The sequence below is a fragment of the Meriones unguiculatus genome, chromosome 3 (genome assembly GCF_030254825.1).
Source record: "Meriones unguiculatus strain TT.TT164.6M chromosome 3, Bangor_MerUng_6.1, whole genome shotgun sequence".
Lineage (NCBI taxonomy): Eukaryota > Metazoa > Chordata > Mammalia > Rodentia > Muridae > Meriones > Meriones unguiculatus.
The window spans coordinates 91,599,955-91,620,371 of NC_083351.1; the positions used below are offsets into that span (position 1 = coordinate 91,599,955).

The 20,417-nt window shown below is 48.0% G+C and overlaps 2 protein-coding genes across 6 annotated transcripts in view; one reads left to right on the plus strand and one right to left on the minus strand.

Moving 5' to 3' along the window:
* Positions 1 to 24: 24 nt before the first annotated feature.
* Slc6a18 (solute carrier family 6 member 18) lies at positions 25 to 11,023 on the plus strand. Of its 4 annotated transcripts, none has more exons than XM_021631409.2 (12): positions 52 to 335; positions 1,452 to 1,592; positions 1,681 to 1,818; positions 2,520 to 2,701; positions 3,510 to 3,620; positions 4,352 to 4,464; positions 6,168 to 6,296; positions 7,394 to 7,550; positions 8,769 to 8,859; positions 9,097 to 9,256; positions 9,455 to 9,617; positions 10,760 to 11,023. In XM_021631409.2, exons 1-12 carry the CDS (start codon positions 179 to 181, stop codon positions 10,946 to 10,948), a joined length of 1,731 nt encoding a protein of 576 aa, XP_021487084.1. In that variant the 5' UTR covers positions 52 to 178; the 3' UTR covers positions 10,949 to 11,023. The 4 variants fall into 4 exon arrangements, with proteins under 4 accessions (XP_021487086.1, XP_021487085.1, XP_021487084.1 ...); XM_021631407.2 differs by lacking the exon at positions 8,769 to 8,859 and adding an exon at positions 8,491 to 8,695 and having other exon boundaries at positions 60 to 335; XM_021631411.2 differs by lacking the exon at positions 9,455 to 9,617 and having other exon boundaries at positions 25 to 335; positions 10,760 to 10,925.
* Positions 11,024 to 15,737: 4,714 nt separating this feature from the next.
* Positions 15,738 to 20,417, minus strand: part of Tert (telomerase reverse transcriptase) — a 35,842-nt gene continuing 31,162 nt past the window's right edge. For both annotated transcript variants that reach the window (XM_060380358.1, XM_060380357.1), the window contains exon 17: positions 15,738 to 18,986. In XM_060380358.1, coding sequence (XP_060236341.1) covers positions 18,876 to 18,986 — 111 coding nt within the window. In that variant the 3' untranslated portion in view covers positions 15,738 to 18,875. The remainder of the gene's footprint in view (positions 18,987 to 20,417) is intronic.

Here is a 20,417-nt window from a genome sequence, read left to right on the forward strand (position 1 = left end):
TAGGGAGGAACTTGATGCCAGTTATCAATTAACTGGGCTCTTTTAAATAAATGGAGGGTCTGAGAGCTCCAGCCTCCTCAGTCCAGCAGAGATTCCAGAGGGCCTTCCGGACCAGCGTGTTGCAAGGGGCCCACTGTACATCCTCCCCTCCCAGTCATACCCAGGGCGGCTGCTCAGCATGGCACAGGCTTCGGGGATGGACCCACTTGTGGACATGGAGGATGAGAGGCCCAAATGGGACAACAAACTCCAGTATCTTCTGAGCTGCATCGGCTTTGCTGTGGGGCTGGGTAACATATGGAGGTTCCCCTACCTGTGCCAGACCTACGGGGGAGGTAAGCTGCCTGCTTCACACCTGCCCTCTTTCCAGCTTTTCCTGCCCCTGTGTGGCAGGGAACTATAATTTGCTCTTGTCCAAAGAACAGCCTTTGATTGCAAAAACACGGGGAGCATCGTTCTCAGGGGTCCATGGTTCTGAGCTCATTCTGCTTTCTCAGCAGCAGACAGGGATGTGAGCTTGTGGGCCTGGCTGCTCTGAGGAGCAAGACGGAGAAAGCTGGGTGGAGGAGTGTGTGGGTGTGTGGACAGAGCAGACCTACTTCTGGGCCCAAGAGCAGATAGAGGAACAGAGAGAGCCATCCATCTGATAAGATAGTGCTACCTCAAGTGTGACACCTTCTTTCCTTCACCATTCGTGGTGTGCCGAGCCTTTTAAAATTCAGATAAACAGGACTAAGGAGAGGATAGTGGGGCTTCTGTCAATTCACAGGGCTGGGATAGGGCAAGGCACCTTGGCCTTGAATCTCCTCCTTATAAAACAGGCCTGTCAGAGTGATGTCATTTGGAAGGCTGAGACAGAATTCCATTAACAGCCTGGAAGGTACACTACATTGTAGACTATATTGGATATGTGTGTGTGTGTGCGTGTGTGTGTGTGTGTGTGTGCAGGCCAGAGGACAACCTCAGTTGTTTCTTCTATCTTATTTTTTGATATACTATCTCTTAGTGACCTAGAATTTGCCAAGCAGGCACTGGCTGCAGAGATCTACCTCTCTCTCTCTCTTCCCAGAGATCTACCTCTCTCTCTCTCTTCCCAGAGCTGAAATTACGAGTGTGCATATGATCACGGCCAGGCTTTTTACATGGATCCTGGGAATTGAACTCAGATCCTCATGCTTGCAAGGCAAACACTTTAACCACTAGGCTGTATGCTCAGCCTACAAGATACTTCTTTTAAAAAAGCACAACAAAGCCTCTAAAGTCTGGGCAGGACCCGCATGTCCCTCCTGAGGCCTCTGCTGCCCCTCTTTCTCGTAATGTTGCCAAGAATGCATGCTGGGGACGTAGCAGTACATTTAAGCTGTTGTGAACACTACCTAAATGTGTTATTTCGTTAACCACACTGAACTGCTGCGGGCATCCTGGAGCTATCGGCCCCTGTGTCTTTGCAGGGGCCTTCCTCATCCCCTATTTCATCGCCCTGGTCTTTGAGGGGATCCCGCTTTTCTACATTGAGCTTGCCATAGGCCAGCGCCTACGAAGAGGCAGCATTGGGGTGTGGAAGACCATCTCTCCCTACCTTGGTGGTGTAGGTATGCCTCCTCACCAGGCCACGCCATGTGGAAGGGGAGGGTTCCGCTTATTCTGTACATGGTCCTAGGTGTACTACCACATCTGCAGGCCTGGGCTGCTTCTCAGTGTCCTTCCTGGTCAGCCTGTATTATAACACCGTTCTCCTGTGGGTCCTATGGTTCTTCCTCAACTCCTTCCAGCACCCGCTGCCTTGGAGCACATGCCCGCTGGATCTCAACAGAACAGGTGAGAACCCACCCGGGGCTTGGAGGGTCCATGTGTGGCACTGGGACAGGTGCAGGGGGAGCTACAAAGCACACACCAGCCCTTCACCTCTGCTCTTGGCCTCTGCTGAGCCCAGAACCATCCAGACAGACCTGTTTACAGAGGCACCTACTCTTCTGCAGAGTTCTTCATCTTAGCCTCGAGCCCAAAAAGGAACAAGAAAGGGCCCCTGGGCCCTGAGGAGATAAGTCAGTTGGAAAGGCGCATGTCTCACAAGTGTGAGTGTCTGAGTTTGATTCCCACAACTCATGCTGTATGTTGTGATGCATGCTTATAATCCTGGTATTGGGGAGGGCTCACTGGCCAGGCAACCTAGCCTAATTGGTGAATATCAGACCAATGAAAGACCGTGTCTCAAAGAACATGGACATTCTTAGATGTCTTGCCCTCCATGCACACATGTTCACACACTACATTCACACATACATGAACATCCATATACATAATACATACATACATATATGCATACATGCACACACATCCACACAAGGGGCTCCTAAGCCCAAAAGGGAGGCAGTAAAAACAGCCTACGGGCAGCTTGAGTGATGGGTCGGCTCCGAAGGGCCTGCCACGCTGGCGCCTGTAGTTCTTGGCTAATACTTGGGTTGTGACACGGATAGCCCAAACCCTGGGCTTGCCAGTGATGGCGCTCTTGGCTCCAGGGTTTGTGCAGGAATGCCAGGGCAGTGGCACTGTGAACTACTTCTGGTACCGGCGGACTCTGAATATCACATCTGACATCAGCAACCCAGGCACTGTCCAGTGGCAGCTGTTCCTCTGCCTGGTGGCTTGCTGGGCGACTGTGTACCTGTGTGTCATCAGAGGCATTGAGAGTTCAGGGAAGGTGAGCCACACCACCTCACATGGAGCATGAGGACCCATGTGCTAGAGACGCTTTCTGGAACTGACCCCTCTGTGGCCACTCAGTGCTTCCTTTTCCTGGTCCCGTCTGCCCTGGAACTTACCTTTATCTGGTGGGGATTGGCTTTCTTCTGTGTGTTTACACGGCATGCCACCCTCCTCTGTGTGCATATGTTGAATGTGTGCTATTGTCTCTTTCATCCCACTCCGACCACTTTCTCTTTGCCTTACTGGTGTATTTAGACCACTCACACCAGGAGTGCAGGAGACTGGGACTAACTCTTCCATCAGTTTGTCTTCTGTGAGTCCCAACAAAACCACTGTTTCTGTTGCTCTTCCTTTAGGAAGTTGCTTCCCCCTTGTCCTCCTTGGATGGCTACAGAGCTGCCACTATCCTGCCCCTATTCATTGCCAGTTAGCCCAAATATCCTGTGTCTTTAAGAACCTCTTCCTGTTTCTGTCTCCCTCTTCTTCCTCCTGGCTTGGCACTGCTTTTGCTTTTAAAGTGTTAACAGCACAAGCATTGTCTAGTGCTGCTATAAAGAGGTGATTATCTTTCAGAGACGGAGAACAGAGGTACTAATGTGAAAATGGAGGTACACGTGATGTTTGGCTGTGATCCCAAATCATGAGCCTGACCTTGCCCTGACCCCACATTCCCAAGTACCCACTGCTGGCCTGGTCTCAGAAGAGTACTGGGACATGGGCCCTGTACTCAGCTACTCAGCTGCTCCTACAAAGGCTTTCTTGTGACACATGCCTGCCCACATTTTATGCTTTGTTGTCCCCAGGCAATCTACTTTACAGCCTTGTTCCCTTACCTGGTACTAACCATCTTCCTCATCAGAGGTTTGACCTTGCCTGGAGCAACAGACGGTTTGACCTACCTGTTCACTCCCAATGTAAGTAGACCTTATGCTTCTAGGGATGGTGGCCAGGGCATGCTGTGGTAAGGGTTGCCAAGGCAATGCACGGGAAGGTCCCACGGGAATCAGGAGGGGTATCATCTCTAGATGCAGCATGCAAGGCTTTGATCTGGGATAAGTAAGTAACTGAGTGGGGAGACACGAGGATGCTGCACAGTGCAGTGAGAGGCTGAGTGGGCCCATGTGTCCCACATCTGGATCAAGTACTGCTCCATGCCCTGCTCCCCAAAACAGGGAGCTGCAAGGCTCAGGAGGTCTGTGCCCAGAGCCTATGCTCCTTACAGATAACCCCAAGATCTTGGGAATTCTCCAGCACACTCCTAGTGTGGGGGTATCATAAGCATGGACAGGCGACCTTGGGGCAGAGGGAAGCCAGAAGAGGCATGTGAGTTAGTCCAGGATCCCCAGCATCAGAGAAAGAGTATAGTGATAGTTCCCACTCTCAGAGCCCCTGAAGGCACCTCAATGCCAGGCCTAGGAGGGCAATGACCGAAAGCCCTGGATTTGCAAGCTCTTGACCCGGGGGCTCGTCAGACTTATCTCAGAACTGGGTCTGGTGCTACCCCCAGGCCTGCTCACTTCTGAGATGTTGGAATAAGTCACATCTTCCTCCTGATCATGAGCATACCAAATGTTTTGGAATAGCCAGACGGACCCACTGGTATAGTCTGCCCACTGCATAGTGAGGCCACCCCCGTTCATTCCAGATGAAGATTCTTCAGAATCCACGAGTGTGGCTGGATGCAGCCACCCAGATTTTCTTCTCCCTGTCCCTGGCCTTTGGAGGACATATTGCTTTTGCAAGCTACAACCCGCCCAGGTATGGCCCATTTGGGTGTGTGGATCCCTTTACAACTCGTGTTGAGCCAGCAAACTGGAGAGACAGACCCAGCAAATTGGAATCGCACTGTTGGATGAGGGAACCTCCTGTGAACTCTGAGAATTTCATTCTGTGTGGGGCTTCCTTAAGGCTTCCTGAGGTCTTAAATATCTACTGAAGACAATGCAGGCTATCTTCTAAAGGTTGCCAGGCTGGGCCTTGGTGGCAGTGTCTGGCATCTACCAGAGTACTCAGCTCACCCAAGGTTGAACAGGACGGTAAGTGGTATAATAAAAAAAGCAACTGAGGATGCTCCAAGAACCTTGACAGCCATTTGGCAATAGCAGAGCACTACAATGGGAAGGCATGTGCCATATGACACAGCAGATCACAGTTAGATCTAAAAGAATAGGGGGATTTTTCACAAGCCATCTTGGCACAGTGACCAATAAACAGTATGAAGTTGATCAGATAGGATTAGTAGTTGTCCTTGTGAAAATATTCTTTGGTGGCCTTTGTGTGAGGTTTTGGTCAAGGAGAATCCCTGTACTAGTGGCTATTAGGCAATTGTGCAAGAACTCCTTTCTGTTATGACCCCGGGGTCATTTTTTAATGACTTATTTTAAATTATTTTTTATTTTTATTAATTTTTTTTATGTATAAGGCTGTTTTTGCCTACTGTGCATGCCTGCGCGCCTGGTGCTTGAGGAGGCCAGAGAGTGTCAGATCTCCTGGAACTTGAGTTACAGCTGTTTGTGGGTACGGAGACATGCACTTGGTCCTTCGCAAGAATAGTGTTCTTAACCGCTGGGCTGTCTCCCCAGCCCCAGCAACAGCATTTTTGATGAGAGCATTCACGTGCCTTTCACATTGGGCAGGATGCTGACCAAAATGTGCATGACATGTACAGGAACCACAAAAGCACACATGTAGTGTTAAGCTTGTTGGTCTCCTGACACAGCCCTTATGCTGACACGCACAGAACTGCAGCCAGAAACACAATCTACACACAGCACCCAGGGTGCAGTGGCACCAAGCTAAGCCACTGGGTCATACTATGACAAATTCTAAAAAACCAACTTTGTGTGGTCATCCACCTTTCAGTGGGACAGAAGAGGTTTCTGAGTGGCCCCTCTCTACTAGCCTTTAGGGAATGATATATGTAATCTGGAATCAAAGGAGGCTCTGAGTGTTTCTGATAGCTTACTGGCTTGAATTTATTCACTCAAAGTACACTTATATGCATTCTCCTTGGAAGATATGGAAGATAGTCTCTCTCTCTCTCTCTTTCTCTCTCTCTCTCTCTCTCTCTCAGGTTTTTTGAGACAGAGTTTCTCTGTGTAGCCCTGCTTGTCCTGGATTAGTAGACCAGGCTGACCTTGAACTCATTGAGATCCACCTGCCTCCCCAAGTGCTGGGATTACAGGCGTACGCCACCACGACTGGCGGAAGACAGTCTCAAAAAACCTGCATTCATGAATGTCCAGACCTTCAGTGGCTCTGAGCTGGGTTGTAGTGGAGGAATGTGGGGAGAGGCTGAAGTCGTCCTGGCAGCATGAGGTCATCCCCCCATATCCTCCAGGTGCAGAGTGAGCACATCTCAGGATGTAGAAGTGCTAAGGAGGGAATTATTCCCATTTCCTCCTATAGGAAGCCTGGTTCTGACCCAGAAAGTCCCATGATGGCCATGTGCTTGTGTCCAGGAACAACTGTGAGAAGGATGCCGTGACCATTGCCCTGGTCAACAGCATGACCTCCCTGTACGCGTCCATTACCATCTTCTCCATCATGGGGTTCAAGGCGTCCAATGACTATGGGAGGTGCCTGGACAGGTGAGCATAGGTTCTGTATGGGGCTCTTCAGGGCAAGGTCACCACACAGATGCCCACAATGGAATCCATACATGCACAGAGTGCATGGGCACGCCCTATTTTTTCAGAGTAATGATAGGAATAGTGTCCTCTGAAAGTTCCTGGCAACCTCAAAAAATGAATTGATTAGAAAAGAGTCTTTTTGATGGAAATAAGACAGGAATTGAGATGAGGTAATTGTGTGGTAGGATGGTCCTAGAGCAACGATAGATGTCTTTGTGAGACAGAAATGGACACAGAAGAGACAGCTGTGAAGCAGAGGGAAGAAGCTACAATGCAACTGAACAATGCCTATGGCCATCAGAAAGAAAGCTATTTCCAAGATACAATGGCACAGGACATTCTCGTTCCGAAAGGGAGGATCAGGAGAATAGAAAAAAAAAAAATCACAGCAAAACCAAAAACTACAAGTGAAGTCCTGCATCTCTGTCTGGTACCCAGGACACATGGTAGTGGTATGATCTCCAAGAGGCCTTGATAACCCTGTTTCATTGGCCTTATCAGTTTTAGCTCACATGGCCTCTCTACTTGTCTGCAGCTTTCCTTAGCAGAAATTCCACATTCTTGGTATCTCCAGTATCTTGAGGTGTCCACAGCAGCTTAGACTTCACCTTCAGCTTCCCATACTGCCTTCCCAGTCCCTGACTGCCAAAACTGTGACCTTATTTCACTGCCTGGCTTCCCAGACCTTCCTTAGAAGTCTGGGTAGAAGTCTTAACTGCCCTATAACCCTTTTATTTTACCTGCCCATAAAATCATCATCAAGTGGATAATGCCAAGGTCCGCCATCCCCTTACTGCCAGACCCCTCATTTATGAGGTGAGAATCTGCCTTTTCCTCACTCCTGCCCACAGAAGAGGTGCCTGGCTCACAGGTGGAAATAACCTTTCCAGTACCTGCCTAGATACAGTTATCCATGAGACACCAAAGGGTCTAGGAAGGATGGAGTTCTCATCTGGGTGCTATTTGCTTCAGAACTTCCCTGGAACATTGGAATATTTGCTGGCCATTGTAGAACACCCAGTCCCATCCTCACCAGCCTCATTGTGCTCCTGCAGAAACATCTTGAGCCTCATCAATGAGTTCGACTTTCCAGAGCTTAGCATCTCAAGGGATGAGTACCCTGCTGTCCTCATGTACCTGAATGCCACTCAGGCTGAGAGAGTGGCCCGACTTTCCCTGAAGACCTGCCATCTGCAAGATTTTCTGGATAAGGTATCCACAGGGACAGGACAGGAGGGCTGTCCCGAGGAAACCAGGACCACATTAGGAGAATGCTGAGCTGTGAAAGGCTGGGGACACATCCCACAGAAAAGTACCTCAGTCCATCTGTATCTGACAGACAGGATGACTTCAGGATGACAAGGTTCCTGGGATACAGAACACAGGAGAAAGTAGCCAAATCCTAGTCATAGAGGCCAGTGGATGCTGAGGACCCACAGGCACCAGGTTAGGCATGGCTGCCCAGGGGGAAGGTTCTCAGGGCAGTAGCTTCTGGCTCCTGAACACAAGGCCAAAGATTCCCTGCTCAGCTGCTCAATACTCCTTCTTCAAGGAGAAGCACTTCCTTTCCACCCCGTAGAGGTGTGCTTGAGTCTGTCCCATAAGAGCAGTGAGGCACTCCTGACACTGTGAGGCATGGGTGTACACAGGTCAGGGTGTAGGTTGTGTACACGCCCCACACTCTATGGGACACAGAGTGTGGGACACACGTCATGGTGGGTGACGGGAACATAAACGTGATGCTGTGGGTAAAGCACACATCACAGCGCAGGTGTGTCTATGTCATGGTGTGAGCCTTTTGCATGTCATAGTGTAGAGTCCACACGTCATAGTGGGGGTATGCATGTATACATGTGTGTATACATGGTGTGGGTGCATATGTACGGTGCAGGTGCACATGTGTCACAGCGAGGGTGTCAATGTGCTATAGTGGAGCATAAATATGCCACTGTATAGGCATATGGTATGGATTGCACACGTTATGATGCTGTACACACATGTCAGTGTGTATGTACATGTGTCACTGTCTGTATGTGTTACAGTGGAGCATTCGAAGGTAATGGATACACACGTATCATGATGTGGGTGTGCGTGTGCCATGATGTGAGGTGTGTGCTGTGTACATGACTACAGCACAGCCCCTGTGTTGCAGAGTGCCTCAGGCCCAGGCCTGGCCTTCATCGTTTTCACAGAAGCCGTCCTGCACATGCCAGGAGCTTCTGTGTGGTCCGTGCTCTTCTTTGGGATGCTGTTCACCCTGGGTCTGTCCTCCATGTTTGGGAACATGGAGGGTGTCATTACACCACTGTTTGATATGGGGATCTTACCCAAAGATATACCCAAAGAGGCCATGACTGGTGAGTAATTGGCTGGAGGGCCTGTCCCACTGTCTACCCTGACCTGTTGTCCATCCTGCCCGCTGTCTGACAGCCCACCTGGAAGCAGAGCTTCGGGGACCATGTTCCTGGGGAAGGCTGGGCCAGGCTGACTTCTAAAGGCTGGGAAGCTTCAATGGTCCCAGGCTGGAGCAATAGTGAGAAAGAAAGGATAGGGGGAAGGAAGATAGGAATGGGGGAAGGGAGAGGAAGAGCTGGACTTCCCCTCCCCTATTCTTATGCAAGCTGAGTCACATTCCTAGGAGGTCCTCCTTGTTGCCTAGCACAGCACTGAGAGGGATGGGGAGGAAGGAACCAAAGGCAAGGGGCAGGGAAGCCTCTGGTCCTCCACTGTCTCTCACCCTGCTCACCCTTGTCCCCAGGGGTGGCCTGCCTTATCTGTTTCCTCTCAGCCATCTGCTTCACGCTGCAGTCTGGAAGCTACTGGTTGGAGGTCTTTGACAGTTTTGCAGCTTCTCTGAATTTGATCATCTTTGCCTTCATGGAGGTGGTTGGGGTCATTTACGTTTATGGCATGAAGCGGTGAGCTCTTCCATCACCCCACTTCAGGGCAGGGCAAGGAATTGAGTTGAGGCGCAGCTGTACCCACTGCTGTCCAGAACACTCTGAGATGGTACTCTGAGATCCAGGATGGGGGCAGGGTGCCCACTGTTCTTGACTTTGGAGGATGGGCTGGCCAGGGAGGCCACATCAGAAAGCCTGAGCCAGTGTCTTCTGCAGGTTCTGTGATGACATTGAATGGATGACTGGGAGGCGGCCCAACCTCTACTGGCAGGTGACATGGAAGGTGGTGAGCCCTCTGCTGCTGTTCAGCATCTTCCTGTCCTACATTGTCCTTCTGGCCCAGAGACCACCCAGCTACAAGGCCTGGAACCCCCAATATGTAGGTTCTTCCACAGTGCTGTGGGGACTCCTCGGGCTTGACCCAGCATCCATGGCGCCAGCCACAGCTTAGGCGGCCTACACATGGAAGTGTAGTCTGACACTTCAGGTCACTAGGAAATTAGGATGTAGACATAATGGCTGGCATTCAAGGCAAGGGGTTGGTAAGCGAGTGTGAACCCCATAGTGTCTGAACTCTAGGGCAGCTGTTCCCAACCTGTGGTTCCCGACCCCTGTGGGGCATAGAAGAACCCTTCCACAGGGTCACCTAGGACCATTAGGAAACACAGATGTTTATATTATTATTCATAACAGTAGCAAAATTAGTTATAAATAAAATAGCAACAAAAATAAGTTTGTGGTTGGGAGTTAACACAAGATGAGGAACTTTAAAGGGGTGCATCATTTGAAGTTTGAGGGCCACTGCTCTAGGAACATCATAGGTCCCAATAGACTGCTTCTTAGGGATCTGGCCTCATTTTCTGTCTCTGCGTGTTTGGGACAAACAGCAACAAAACTCCTCATATTCTGTTTATGAGGAGATACGTAAAGAGAAGGTGTCTTATGACTATCAGTATGGATCCAGTCCTCTCAGCCTCCCAAAGCAGGCTGGTCCCTTCCAGCTGGGAGTCCTTGCCTTTACCCTATTGCCTTGTCCTCGGAGGCATATGTGCACAGTTCAGAATCTCATCTGCACCCATGCCTCTTGTTATCATGAAGGCAATCCTCCCCAAGTCCACCCCAGCAGAGCAGCAAGGACCAGTAAAGTAGGCCATATACTCAAGAGGTTTTCTTGAGAACTGTCTCATTAGATTACCTTCTACTTGCCCACCCAAACACATAAGGGACATCCGAAGTTGCGTGAGTGGTGTTACCATGTCACAGAGGAGAAAGCTGGGGACTCAGAGTAATAGCTGGCCTCTGGATGATGCATCCCACCCTCAGGGTGGGTTGGGATAAGGAAGTCCTGGCCAAACTTCTTTCATTTCCCCAAGAATCCGTGTGCTCAGTGTTGTTTCAGGAAGCAGGAGTGAAATTACTATGTATGTTGGTGGTAGCTAAGGATCAACCAGGCTCCACTTAGAGACGGGTGGTGTGGCCCTGCCAGGACATGTATCTGAGCATGCTCTTCTGTCCCCACAGGAACATTTCCCCTCAAGAGAGGAGAAGCTCTATCCAGGCTGGGTGCAGGTCACCTGTGTGCTCCTGTCCTTCCTGCCCTCACTGTGGGTCCCAGGAGTCGCTCTGGCTCAGTTACTGTCCCAGTGCAGACGGAGGTGGAAGGATACACATCTGGAAAGTGGTCTAAGGCCACAGGAGAGCAGGAACTGATGAGGGGGTGAAGCCAGGGTAGACCAGTGTGGAAAAGAAGGCCTGTGCCACTCATTACACTCTGTCCATTACTGAGCCCATGTGGTTATTGCTTTCCTAGCTTTCTGTATGGTGGAAGGTTCATAGGCTCAGGGAAGCTGCAGGTTGTCCACTGGGCATCTGTGTGATGCCAAAGCTAGGTCCTGCAAAGCTAGGGTACGGTCTATGTGGACATGGCTTCCCCTGAAATCTGTGTTGATGTGGGCATCCCTGAGTGTGCTCCATTGGCATAGTGGCAGGACTGCAGAATCCCTTTTCTATGAATGGCCTCTACATTACTAATTCCAGAAATCCAGCCCTAACAGCTGAGTTCAGGGCGAGGAACCTGACAGGCAAGAAATCTCTTCCCCTTCCCATATTGTCCTGGAGTCACTCCATCTATGAAGAGACCCGCAGGTACAGATGTCTGATCATTAGAGAACGCAGTATCCCACGCCCACAACCAGTGCCACAGTGGTGGGGTGGCCACAAGCTGAGGAGGTACTGACTGTATGATTAACTCACCATACATATTGTCACTTTAATTTTTCAAGCGTCTAAGTTTTGCTTGTCAAGAAGATACGATAAGGCTAGTGGACAGTCAGTTTCCACTCTCACGAAAGTGATAATGACTTATTCACTCACATCTGTTCTCTTGTGGGGACTCTTCACTGCCCAGCCCTCAGCAGCCTTCTGGCTCAGCCATGGTTCCAGAAACACAGAAGGGCTCTTTTCCTTAGTTCCTTCATGCTCAGAGAAGCCCCTCCCCATCTCCCTCCTGTTCTTCTGTTTTCTGCCCCTTTCATCAGTGCTGTGAAATCATGGTGGTCTGTGAAGGCTGGGTCCCTGGACAAGAATGTTTACTTCTGACAAGTTCCCACAGAGCCAACAACCGGTGGCTTTGTGGTGTCATTGACTGCCCAGGTGCAGCAGACCCTGTCTTGAAGGAGATCGTGACAGATGCTGCTGTCCTCGGTGCTGATATTTTAAGTTAGAACAGTTTACATGTGTGCAAATGTGGCTCTTACTGGAAGCCATCCTTGCCATGGGCAGCTCAGAATCCAAAGCAAACATCAAGGTTTCTGCTGTCCCCATGCAGATCTACTCTACGTCCACCCCTTCTGCCATTGAGAAAGGCTCCTGGTGAGCAGGGGTGTAAGAGGCACCTATCTTTATATAAGGTGTATTTCATGTCCATATCGTGTTTCAAAAAGGGGATGTTGTAGGGTCCTATTATCAGGGAAAAACTTTCAGTGTAGGGCATCATAAAGCAGGCTGGGCTCTGCTAGCACCTTGGAGGAATATGCCTTCTTTCAGGAGCTGACATGGAAGCTTGTGTGTCCTGCACCCCTAGAGCTCAGAATATGGAGTCCTTCTTAGCCACAGAGAGCAAGGGCTTGGGTACCCACCACTTCAGAACAGTCTACTCTGCATACATTCTTGATACAGCTACAGAAGTATCTGGGTAAAAAGAAGATGGACAGAGGCATGTCCAACAGGTGGCTGACAGGTGGACATGCCAACAGATTAGCATCCCAAAACAGCAGAGGCATACCAACCTCTGTCAAACAGGCTGATTTGTTTGGAGCCTCTGGTGAGTGCCTTGGAAATTAGGATGGCTGCCAAAGCACTATCTAGGAGGTGGTGAACAATAGCCCCAGATATCAGAGCAAAGGTGCATGGGCTGAGCCTACATGACCATACCTACACGCAAGGTACCCTTAAGTTGACCCTGCCCTTGAGAAAAACATGGGCTAGACCTGTCCAGCAAAGACTGGACCACAGACCTGCAAGCTGCAGGAACATACTACTTCTCAGGGCAAGTGTTGGCTTGGAAATGAAGCTGCTGTGACTGGCCTGTTACCTATGAGATGGACATAGTGCCCAAGCCTTCCTCAGCCACATGATTCCACCCTTCTATCAGCATTTTTCTGTGGCCTTGCTCTATCTATCTATGGCTAAGGTTAGGATAACACTTGGAGTGGTGTTCCTTTAAGCTCTAGGGTGAAAGGTATCTCTGTATCCCAGGTGATCCTGAGAGCCATGCTCAGACAAGCCAGCTTGCTATATGGGAAGCAGCCCTCACAAAAGGTGGAACTGGAACTCATTGTGAAAGATGCCACCATTGTGGTTGGGGAGTGGGTCTGCAGAGGGGACAGGCTGATGTGTCTTAGCACAGAGAACAAGTCCCCCTTGGGTCCTTTCTTTCGTGCTGTGTGAGGCAGGGGCCTGGCTCTACTGCATTTCAGCTGCAGGAGAACAAACCACGGAGCTCACCTTCCATATGGCAACATGGCAGGGATCAATTCCAGCCACACAGGGATATATAACAAACTCTACTAACCAGGAAAATGTGCCTCCATTTTTTTTGTGGCCTTGGTAAACTGAGTCTTGCCTGAAGAGGTGCAACCCAACTGTGAGGTGAGGACCCCATGCAGCAGCTTGGGCCACTTGGGAGCTTGGGAGCTACAGCTACCCCATTACCTTATCAGCATGGATATCTTGCTGAGGTGAGGGAGGTTGGCATACAGAAAGTATAAGAGGGCCTGTCCAAGTTTGTGGGCAACCGTTCAGGCTGGGGTACTGGTTCTGTTGTCAGGAAAACTGGAGTTCCCTTTAGGTTCTTGGTCTCGTTAATAAAATAATTAAAAATGAACTCAGAAGGCAGCTTGAGGACATTTTTTATTAAAGTTTAAGAGACAATACAAGCAAGAAGAAAATCTCAGCAGCTGCCAAAGGAGGGGAGATGGAGAAAAAGTTATGTCTTTCAGGCATGGGTGTAAAGAAAGAAAAAGTTCAGGGTCTCAGGGAAAGCATGTTTAGGAGTGCCAAGCTGCGGACCGAATTCAGAGGGTCCTTGATTCAAGGACTGCTCCAGAGATGTGTGGCTAGAAACAGAAATAGATGCGGCTTACTAAGAAAGGGAAAGCACTCCCAAGAATGAGGCCATGCCAGTGAGCTGGGAGAAGAGCCCAGAGAACACTGGAGCTAGTGCTCATGCCCTTTATTGGACATTTATGAAATACCCAGCTCTCCTAAGTTTTGTATCCCACTTATGTCTGGTACATGATCCATTCCATAGAGAAAAAAAATCCAGGTAGAAAACAAAACAAAACAAGTCTTCCTCTGCAAAATGGCTTTTCACCATGCTAATCTTGATGTTTCAGTCTAGTCCCTGTCCCCTGCCTCAGGTCCCCACATTGATCCTCAGATCCTACCTGAGAAAAAGACCCAAGTTTGTCTCTAACTTGTTGCCATAACAACTTTCTGAAAATCAGAAGCTCATCCCAAACATATTTGTACTCTTACTGCCATGAAGGTTCGGAGTGTGAATCAGGTCTTACTTCTCTTTTGCTAGACTGGTTGGCGGCACCTTCATTCCCGGGCTTGGCTCTTTCCTTCAAGTCACAGACAACAGTGGATGCTTTAGTTTTTCTACAACCCAACTCTACTTATTATTTCCTCTTACCAACCCTGGGATGATCTCAGACCCATCCAGATAAATAGGATGATCACGTATCTTCAGATCAACAGACCAGCTACCTTCACCCCATCTATAACCTTAGCCACACTTCAAGATCAGAAAGCATAGTCGGTTTCAGGGAACCGACACATCATTGTTATTGTTGTTCTATTCACAAGTGAGCTGGCTAGTTTTGTGTCAACTTGACACAAACTAAAGTTGTCTGAGAGGGGGGAACGCCAATTAAGAAAATTCATCTGTAGAACTGGGCAGTACACAAGCCTGTAGACATTTTTCCTAAGTAGTGGGTGATGTGGGAGATCACCCTGGGCTGGTGATCTTGGTATTATAAGAAAGCAGACTGAGCTAGGCTAGCTATGGGAAGCAAGGCAGTAAGCAGGACCCCTCCATGGCCTCTGCATGAGCTCCTGCCTCCAGGTTCCTGCCCTGTTTGAGTTCCCGTCCTGACTTTCTTCGGTGATGAACAGTGCTGAGAGTTCCTTTGGCCATGGTGTTTCATCACAGCAACAGTGACTAACCCTAACTAAGACAGTAAACTCTTGGGAGAGAGAGAAGTCTGACAGGTCCATCTATTCTGCAGTATCCTTCACAATTTGTCTTAGGGTTTTATTTCTGTGAAGAGATGCTTTAACCATGGCAACTCTTATAAAGGAAAGCACATAATTGGGGCTGGCTTACAGTTCAGAGGTTTAATCCATTATCATCATGGCAGAAGGCATGGTGGAGTGCAGGCAGACATGGTGCTGGAGAGGGGTTAAGAGTTCTACATCTGGATCCTCAGACAGCAGGAAGGAGGGGTGACAGTGGGCATGACGAGCATCTGAAACCTCAGAGCCAACTTACAGTGACACATTTCCTCCAACAAGGCCACACCTCCTAATAGTTCTGCTCCTTATGTGCCTATTGGGACCATTTTAATTCAAACTACCACACAGGTGAATATCTAGGTGCCAAGTATTGAGCCCAGTGTGAGGGCATCCAAAGAGGAGCAGAAAGGAACAGTTACTCTGTGAGGAGCTCACGACTGGCTCCAATGATACTTCCTTGCCGTGCTCAAATTCTTTTCATTCACGTTCTCCTTTGATTTTATGTACATGTTTGTGTGGTCAGAAAACAACCTGGTTCCCCAGGAGCCATTTGTCTTAGTTAAGGTTTCTATTGGAGCAGTGAAAACACCATGAACAAAACACCAAAAAAAAAAAAAAAAAAAAAAAAAAAAAAAAAAAAAAAAAACAAAAACAAAAAACAAAAAAACAAAAAAACAAAAAACAAAAAACAAACAAACAAAAAAACAAGCTGGGGAGGAAAGGCTTCAGCTTACATTTCCAGATCATAGTCCATACCTGGAGGAAATCAGGACAGGGCTGGAACCTGGAGGCAAGAGATGACTCAGAGGCCATGGAGGGGTGCTGCTTACTGGCTTGCTTCCCCTCACTTGCTCAGCATGCTTTCTTTTAGAACCCACGACCACCAGCACAGAAATGGCACCACCCACAATGGGCTAAGCCTCTGTTGATCACTAATCAAGAAAATGCCTTTCAGGTAGATCTCATGGAGGTATTTTCTCAGCTGAGGCTCCTTCCTCTCTGATGACTCTAACTTGTGTCAAGTTGACACACAAAACCATCCAGTACAACTGACCCCTTGTCACCTTCACACATGAATACATCACTATTAAGCCACAACCCTTTCTTTCTTTACAAAAAAAATAATTTATTTATTTTTATTTTATGTCATTGGTGTTTTGCCCGCATGTGTCTGTGCGAGGGAGTCGGATCGCCTGGAACTGGAGTTAGAGACAGTTGTGAGCTGCCATGTGGATGACTGGGAATCAAGCCTGGGTCCTCTGGAAGAGCAGGCAGTGCTCTTAACCTCTGAGCCATCTCTCAGCCCCAACCCTTCCTTTCTTATTCATCCCCAAGATCTCACTTTAAAAACATAAATAACTTTAAAAGTCTCACAGTCTTTACAAAATAAAATACATTAAAATTTCAGTCTCTTTAAAATATCTAATCTCTTTAAAAATTAAAAATCTCTTTAAAAAGTTCAAGGTCTTTCAGTTATGAGCTCCTGCAAAAATCAAAATTAAATTAAATATCTTCTTCAAGAGCGAAGATCTAGGACACAGGCACAATCTGAACCAAGCAAAACAAAACCCCAACATTATAAGTAACTCAATGTCCAATGTCTGGGATCCATACATGATCTTCTGGCTCCCCCAAAGGGCTTGCTCCAGTCATGTCCTCTGTTGCACACACAGTTTATCTTCTAGGTTCTGGCTGGCTCCATTCCACTGCTGCTGCCTTTCTCGCTGGTTGTCCCTGGTACTGGCATCTCCGAAACTGCTGGAGTCTGTTGTTGCAACTGGACTGTGCTTTCACCACCAATAAGCCCTCTTCATGGTGACAAGCCTCAACTTCTTTGCATGACCCATTCAGTCCTGGGCCTTCACCTGCCACTGAGGCTGCACCTTCACTAATGGCCTCTCCTGGTCTCTCACAGTGCCAAGCCTCAGCTGCTCTCAAAATAGCAAATGGCCCTGATAGAGTCTTTAATCTTCCCTCTGGAATTCCACAGGCTAGGCCTCCTTCTTCCGAGTTGCTTTTAACATTCTTGTCTTCCTACAGGACAGCTCACCAAGCATTGAACAATGACTTTTCTAACCCAAAGTTCCAAAGTCCTTCCACAATCCTCTCCAAAACATGGTCCTGTCTGTCACAGCACTAACCCATTCCTGGTACCAACTTGTCTTTGTTAGAGTTTCTGTTGCTGTGATGAAAACACCACGACCAAAAAGCAAGTTGGGAGGAGAGGATTTACTCATTCAACTTACACTTTCAGATCAAAGTCCCTGACTGGAGGAAATCAGGACAGGGGTTGGAACTGGAGCAAGGACTGATAAAAACGCCATGGAGGGGTGCTGCTTACTAGCCTGCTTCCCCTGGCTTGCTCAGTCTGCTTTCTTATGGAACCCATGACCACCAGCCCAGAGATGGCACCACCCACAATGAGCTGGGTCTTCCCCCATCAATCAGTAATTAAGAAAATACCTTAAAATTGGATCTTATAGAGGCATCTTAACAACTGAGGCTCCCTCCTCTCTGTTGACTCTAATTTTTGTCAGGTTGATGCACAAAACCAGCTAGTACATCATCCACATTTTAGATTATTATTATTTTTTTTTAATTTGACTTTTAGACAGGGTCCATCACTGACCTGGATCTCACCAAGCAGGCTAGGCATCCCGGAAACCCCAAGGAGTCACTTGTCTCCACCTCCACAGTCCTGGGATTATAAGCATGCACCTCTACACCTCACTTCTTTGCATGGGTTCTATGCTTGCAGGAACACACACACACACACACACACACACACACACACACGCACGCACGCACACACGCACACACGCACGCACGCATAGAGCTTGGCTCTAGGAAAAGACAAAAAAACATTCTCCTTTGCTTTTGTAACTTTGCCACTTTTGTTTCATCCTGAGCAGATCGGGCAGTCTTTATAGTAGTTGAAGAAAAAAAACTCAGTAACTTCATGAGTTGGGCCGGTCAGAACATAAGCCTTTAGCCAGGGATTATCAATTTTATAGGAATACAGACTTGAGGAGGGCTGGAACTAGATGAACATGACTAGAGATAAGATGCTGGCACCTCATGGACTGACTGATGATATGATGTTATGGGAGCACCAGAGAGGCCTGGGTTTGCCCAGACCATGTGGAAGATTTCTAGTCTCCTGCTGAGCTGTGACCTAGGCTCCTGGAATTTCCCAGTCCTATTTTGATTCTGTTACTGAGTGTCCTCTGCCCTGGGATTGGGTTGGCTCCAGCAGGCTGCCTGCCAGGAACTGCAAACATACATCTCCATATGGAAGTTCCAGGAACCTGGTTGTATTTATGATCCACTCCCTGGACTTGGCTCTGCTGTAAATGCTGGGGCGTAGTCATTTGGATGCACTAAAGGGCAGCAGGATGAACAAGGCAATATCATAAGGCCAGCTGATGCCTGTTAGGCTGTCTCAGCACTGGGAGTCCCGTCCAAGGTACAGTTTCTGTGGCCTCACCAGTGATATTCTGGGAGCTTCCAGAATTGCTCAAAGCTAACTGGTTGTGACTGAGACGTCAGTGACTCCAGACCCTCCATCCTGGAAGTGGAGGGCTGCTCTCTTCACCCCCACGCCCTTCTGGCTGGTCCTCCTGCTCCTGCCCTTCTCAGGCTGTCTTCTGGCTGGTCCTCCTGCTCCTGCCATCCTCAGGCTGTCTTCTGGCTGGTCCTCCTGCTCCTGCCATCCTCAGGCTGTCTTCTGGCTGGTCCTCCTGCTCCTGCCATCCTCCTCAGGCTGTCTTCTGGCTGGTCCTCCTGCTCCTGCCATCCTCAGGCTGTCTTCTGGCTGGTCCTCCTGCTCCTGCCATCCTCAGGCTGTCTTCTGGCTGGTCCTCCTGCTCCTGCCATCCTCAGGCTGTCTGCTGAATGGCACTTCTCTAGCTCTACTAAAGCCAGTAGGAGCTACCAAGATGGACATCAGCTGTAGGAATGAGGACAAACCCACCTTAGTTTACTTCCCTGGTTTCTGCAGGTATCCAGGTTACATAGTAACATCTGAAAACTTTGAGCTAGGAATCACAGATGAGAGAGAACATGTGGCATTTGTCTTTCTGGATATGAATTACCTCACTTGATATTATTTTCTAATTCCCTTCATTTACCTCCAAGTTTCATGATTTCATTTTTCTCTATAGCTGAATAGTATTTCATTACATGTATGTACCACCTTTTTCACTATCCTTTCATCTGTTCAAAGACATGTAGGTTGTCTCCACTTCCTAACTATGGCTAATAGGTCAGTAATGAACATGGCCATGCAAGTATCTATGGAGAAGGATATTAAATCCTTTGGGCATAGGCCAAGCAATGGTATAGCTGGGTCACATGGTAGATTTATTTCTAGTTTTTTGAAAATTCTCTATATTGATTTCCAGAGTTGTTCCACCAGTTTGTAATCCACATCAACTACAGATTGTTTGCCCATACCCTCAGCAGTATTTATTGTTTATTAATCTTGGCCACTCTGACCAGATGAAATCTCAGTTGTTTTCATTTGTATTTTCCTAATTTCTAGGAATGAACATTTTAAAGACTTTTAAAGCTATTTTTACTTTTTCCTTTGAGAACTCTGTTCAGATAATGTCCATAGACCATATTTTGAATGGCTCATTTTTTGTTTTCTGACTTTGCTTTTACAATTTTGCATATGATGTGGACATTAATCTTGGATGTGTAACTGCAAAGATTTTCTCTCTTTCTGTTGGCTTGCTTTTCATTTGATTGTTTCCTTAGCTATTGGTATGTTCTTGTGGAATGTACACAATTTACTCTTGTTCATTCACATGCTGATTTCTCTACCTCACTATCTGGTTTCCATCTGGACATTGTAAGTGATGTTAAGCATCACCTGTCTCAAGGTTGTGTAAACATGCCACCCACTGTTTGTTTTCTGTATTGCCAATAAAACAACCAGCCAATGCTGAGCAATGGAGAAAATAGGGTGGGACATCCTGGTCCAGAGTGGGAGAGGATCGGAGAAGAGAGATCTGAGAAGAGAGGACCTTGAAACACCAGGAGAGATGAACCAGACCTAAGATATGACTAAAAGCAAGTATAATGTGGGAAATCTGAATGGGAAGAAGCTATGTGGGCTTGGAGGTATAGGATGGGGTAATTATTGCCCAGTATTGTGCTCTAGGTTAATTAAATAAATCCTAGTCTTCATGTGGTGATTTGGGTATACAGCTGGTTTAGGAATAACCACTGTTTAACTAAAAGATAAATCAATATTAAATATTAATAATCAACAAATGTACCAACATGGGGCAGAATTTACAGTAATCTAGCAAGAACTTAAATAAAAAGTAAAACTACAAACCCCAGCGAGGCAGTTTCTTTAGGTAGAGAAAAA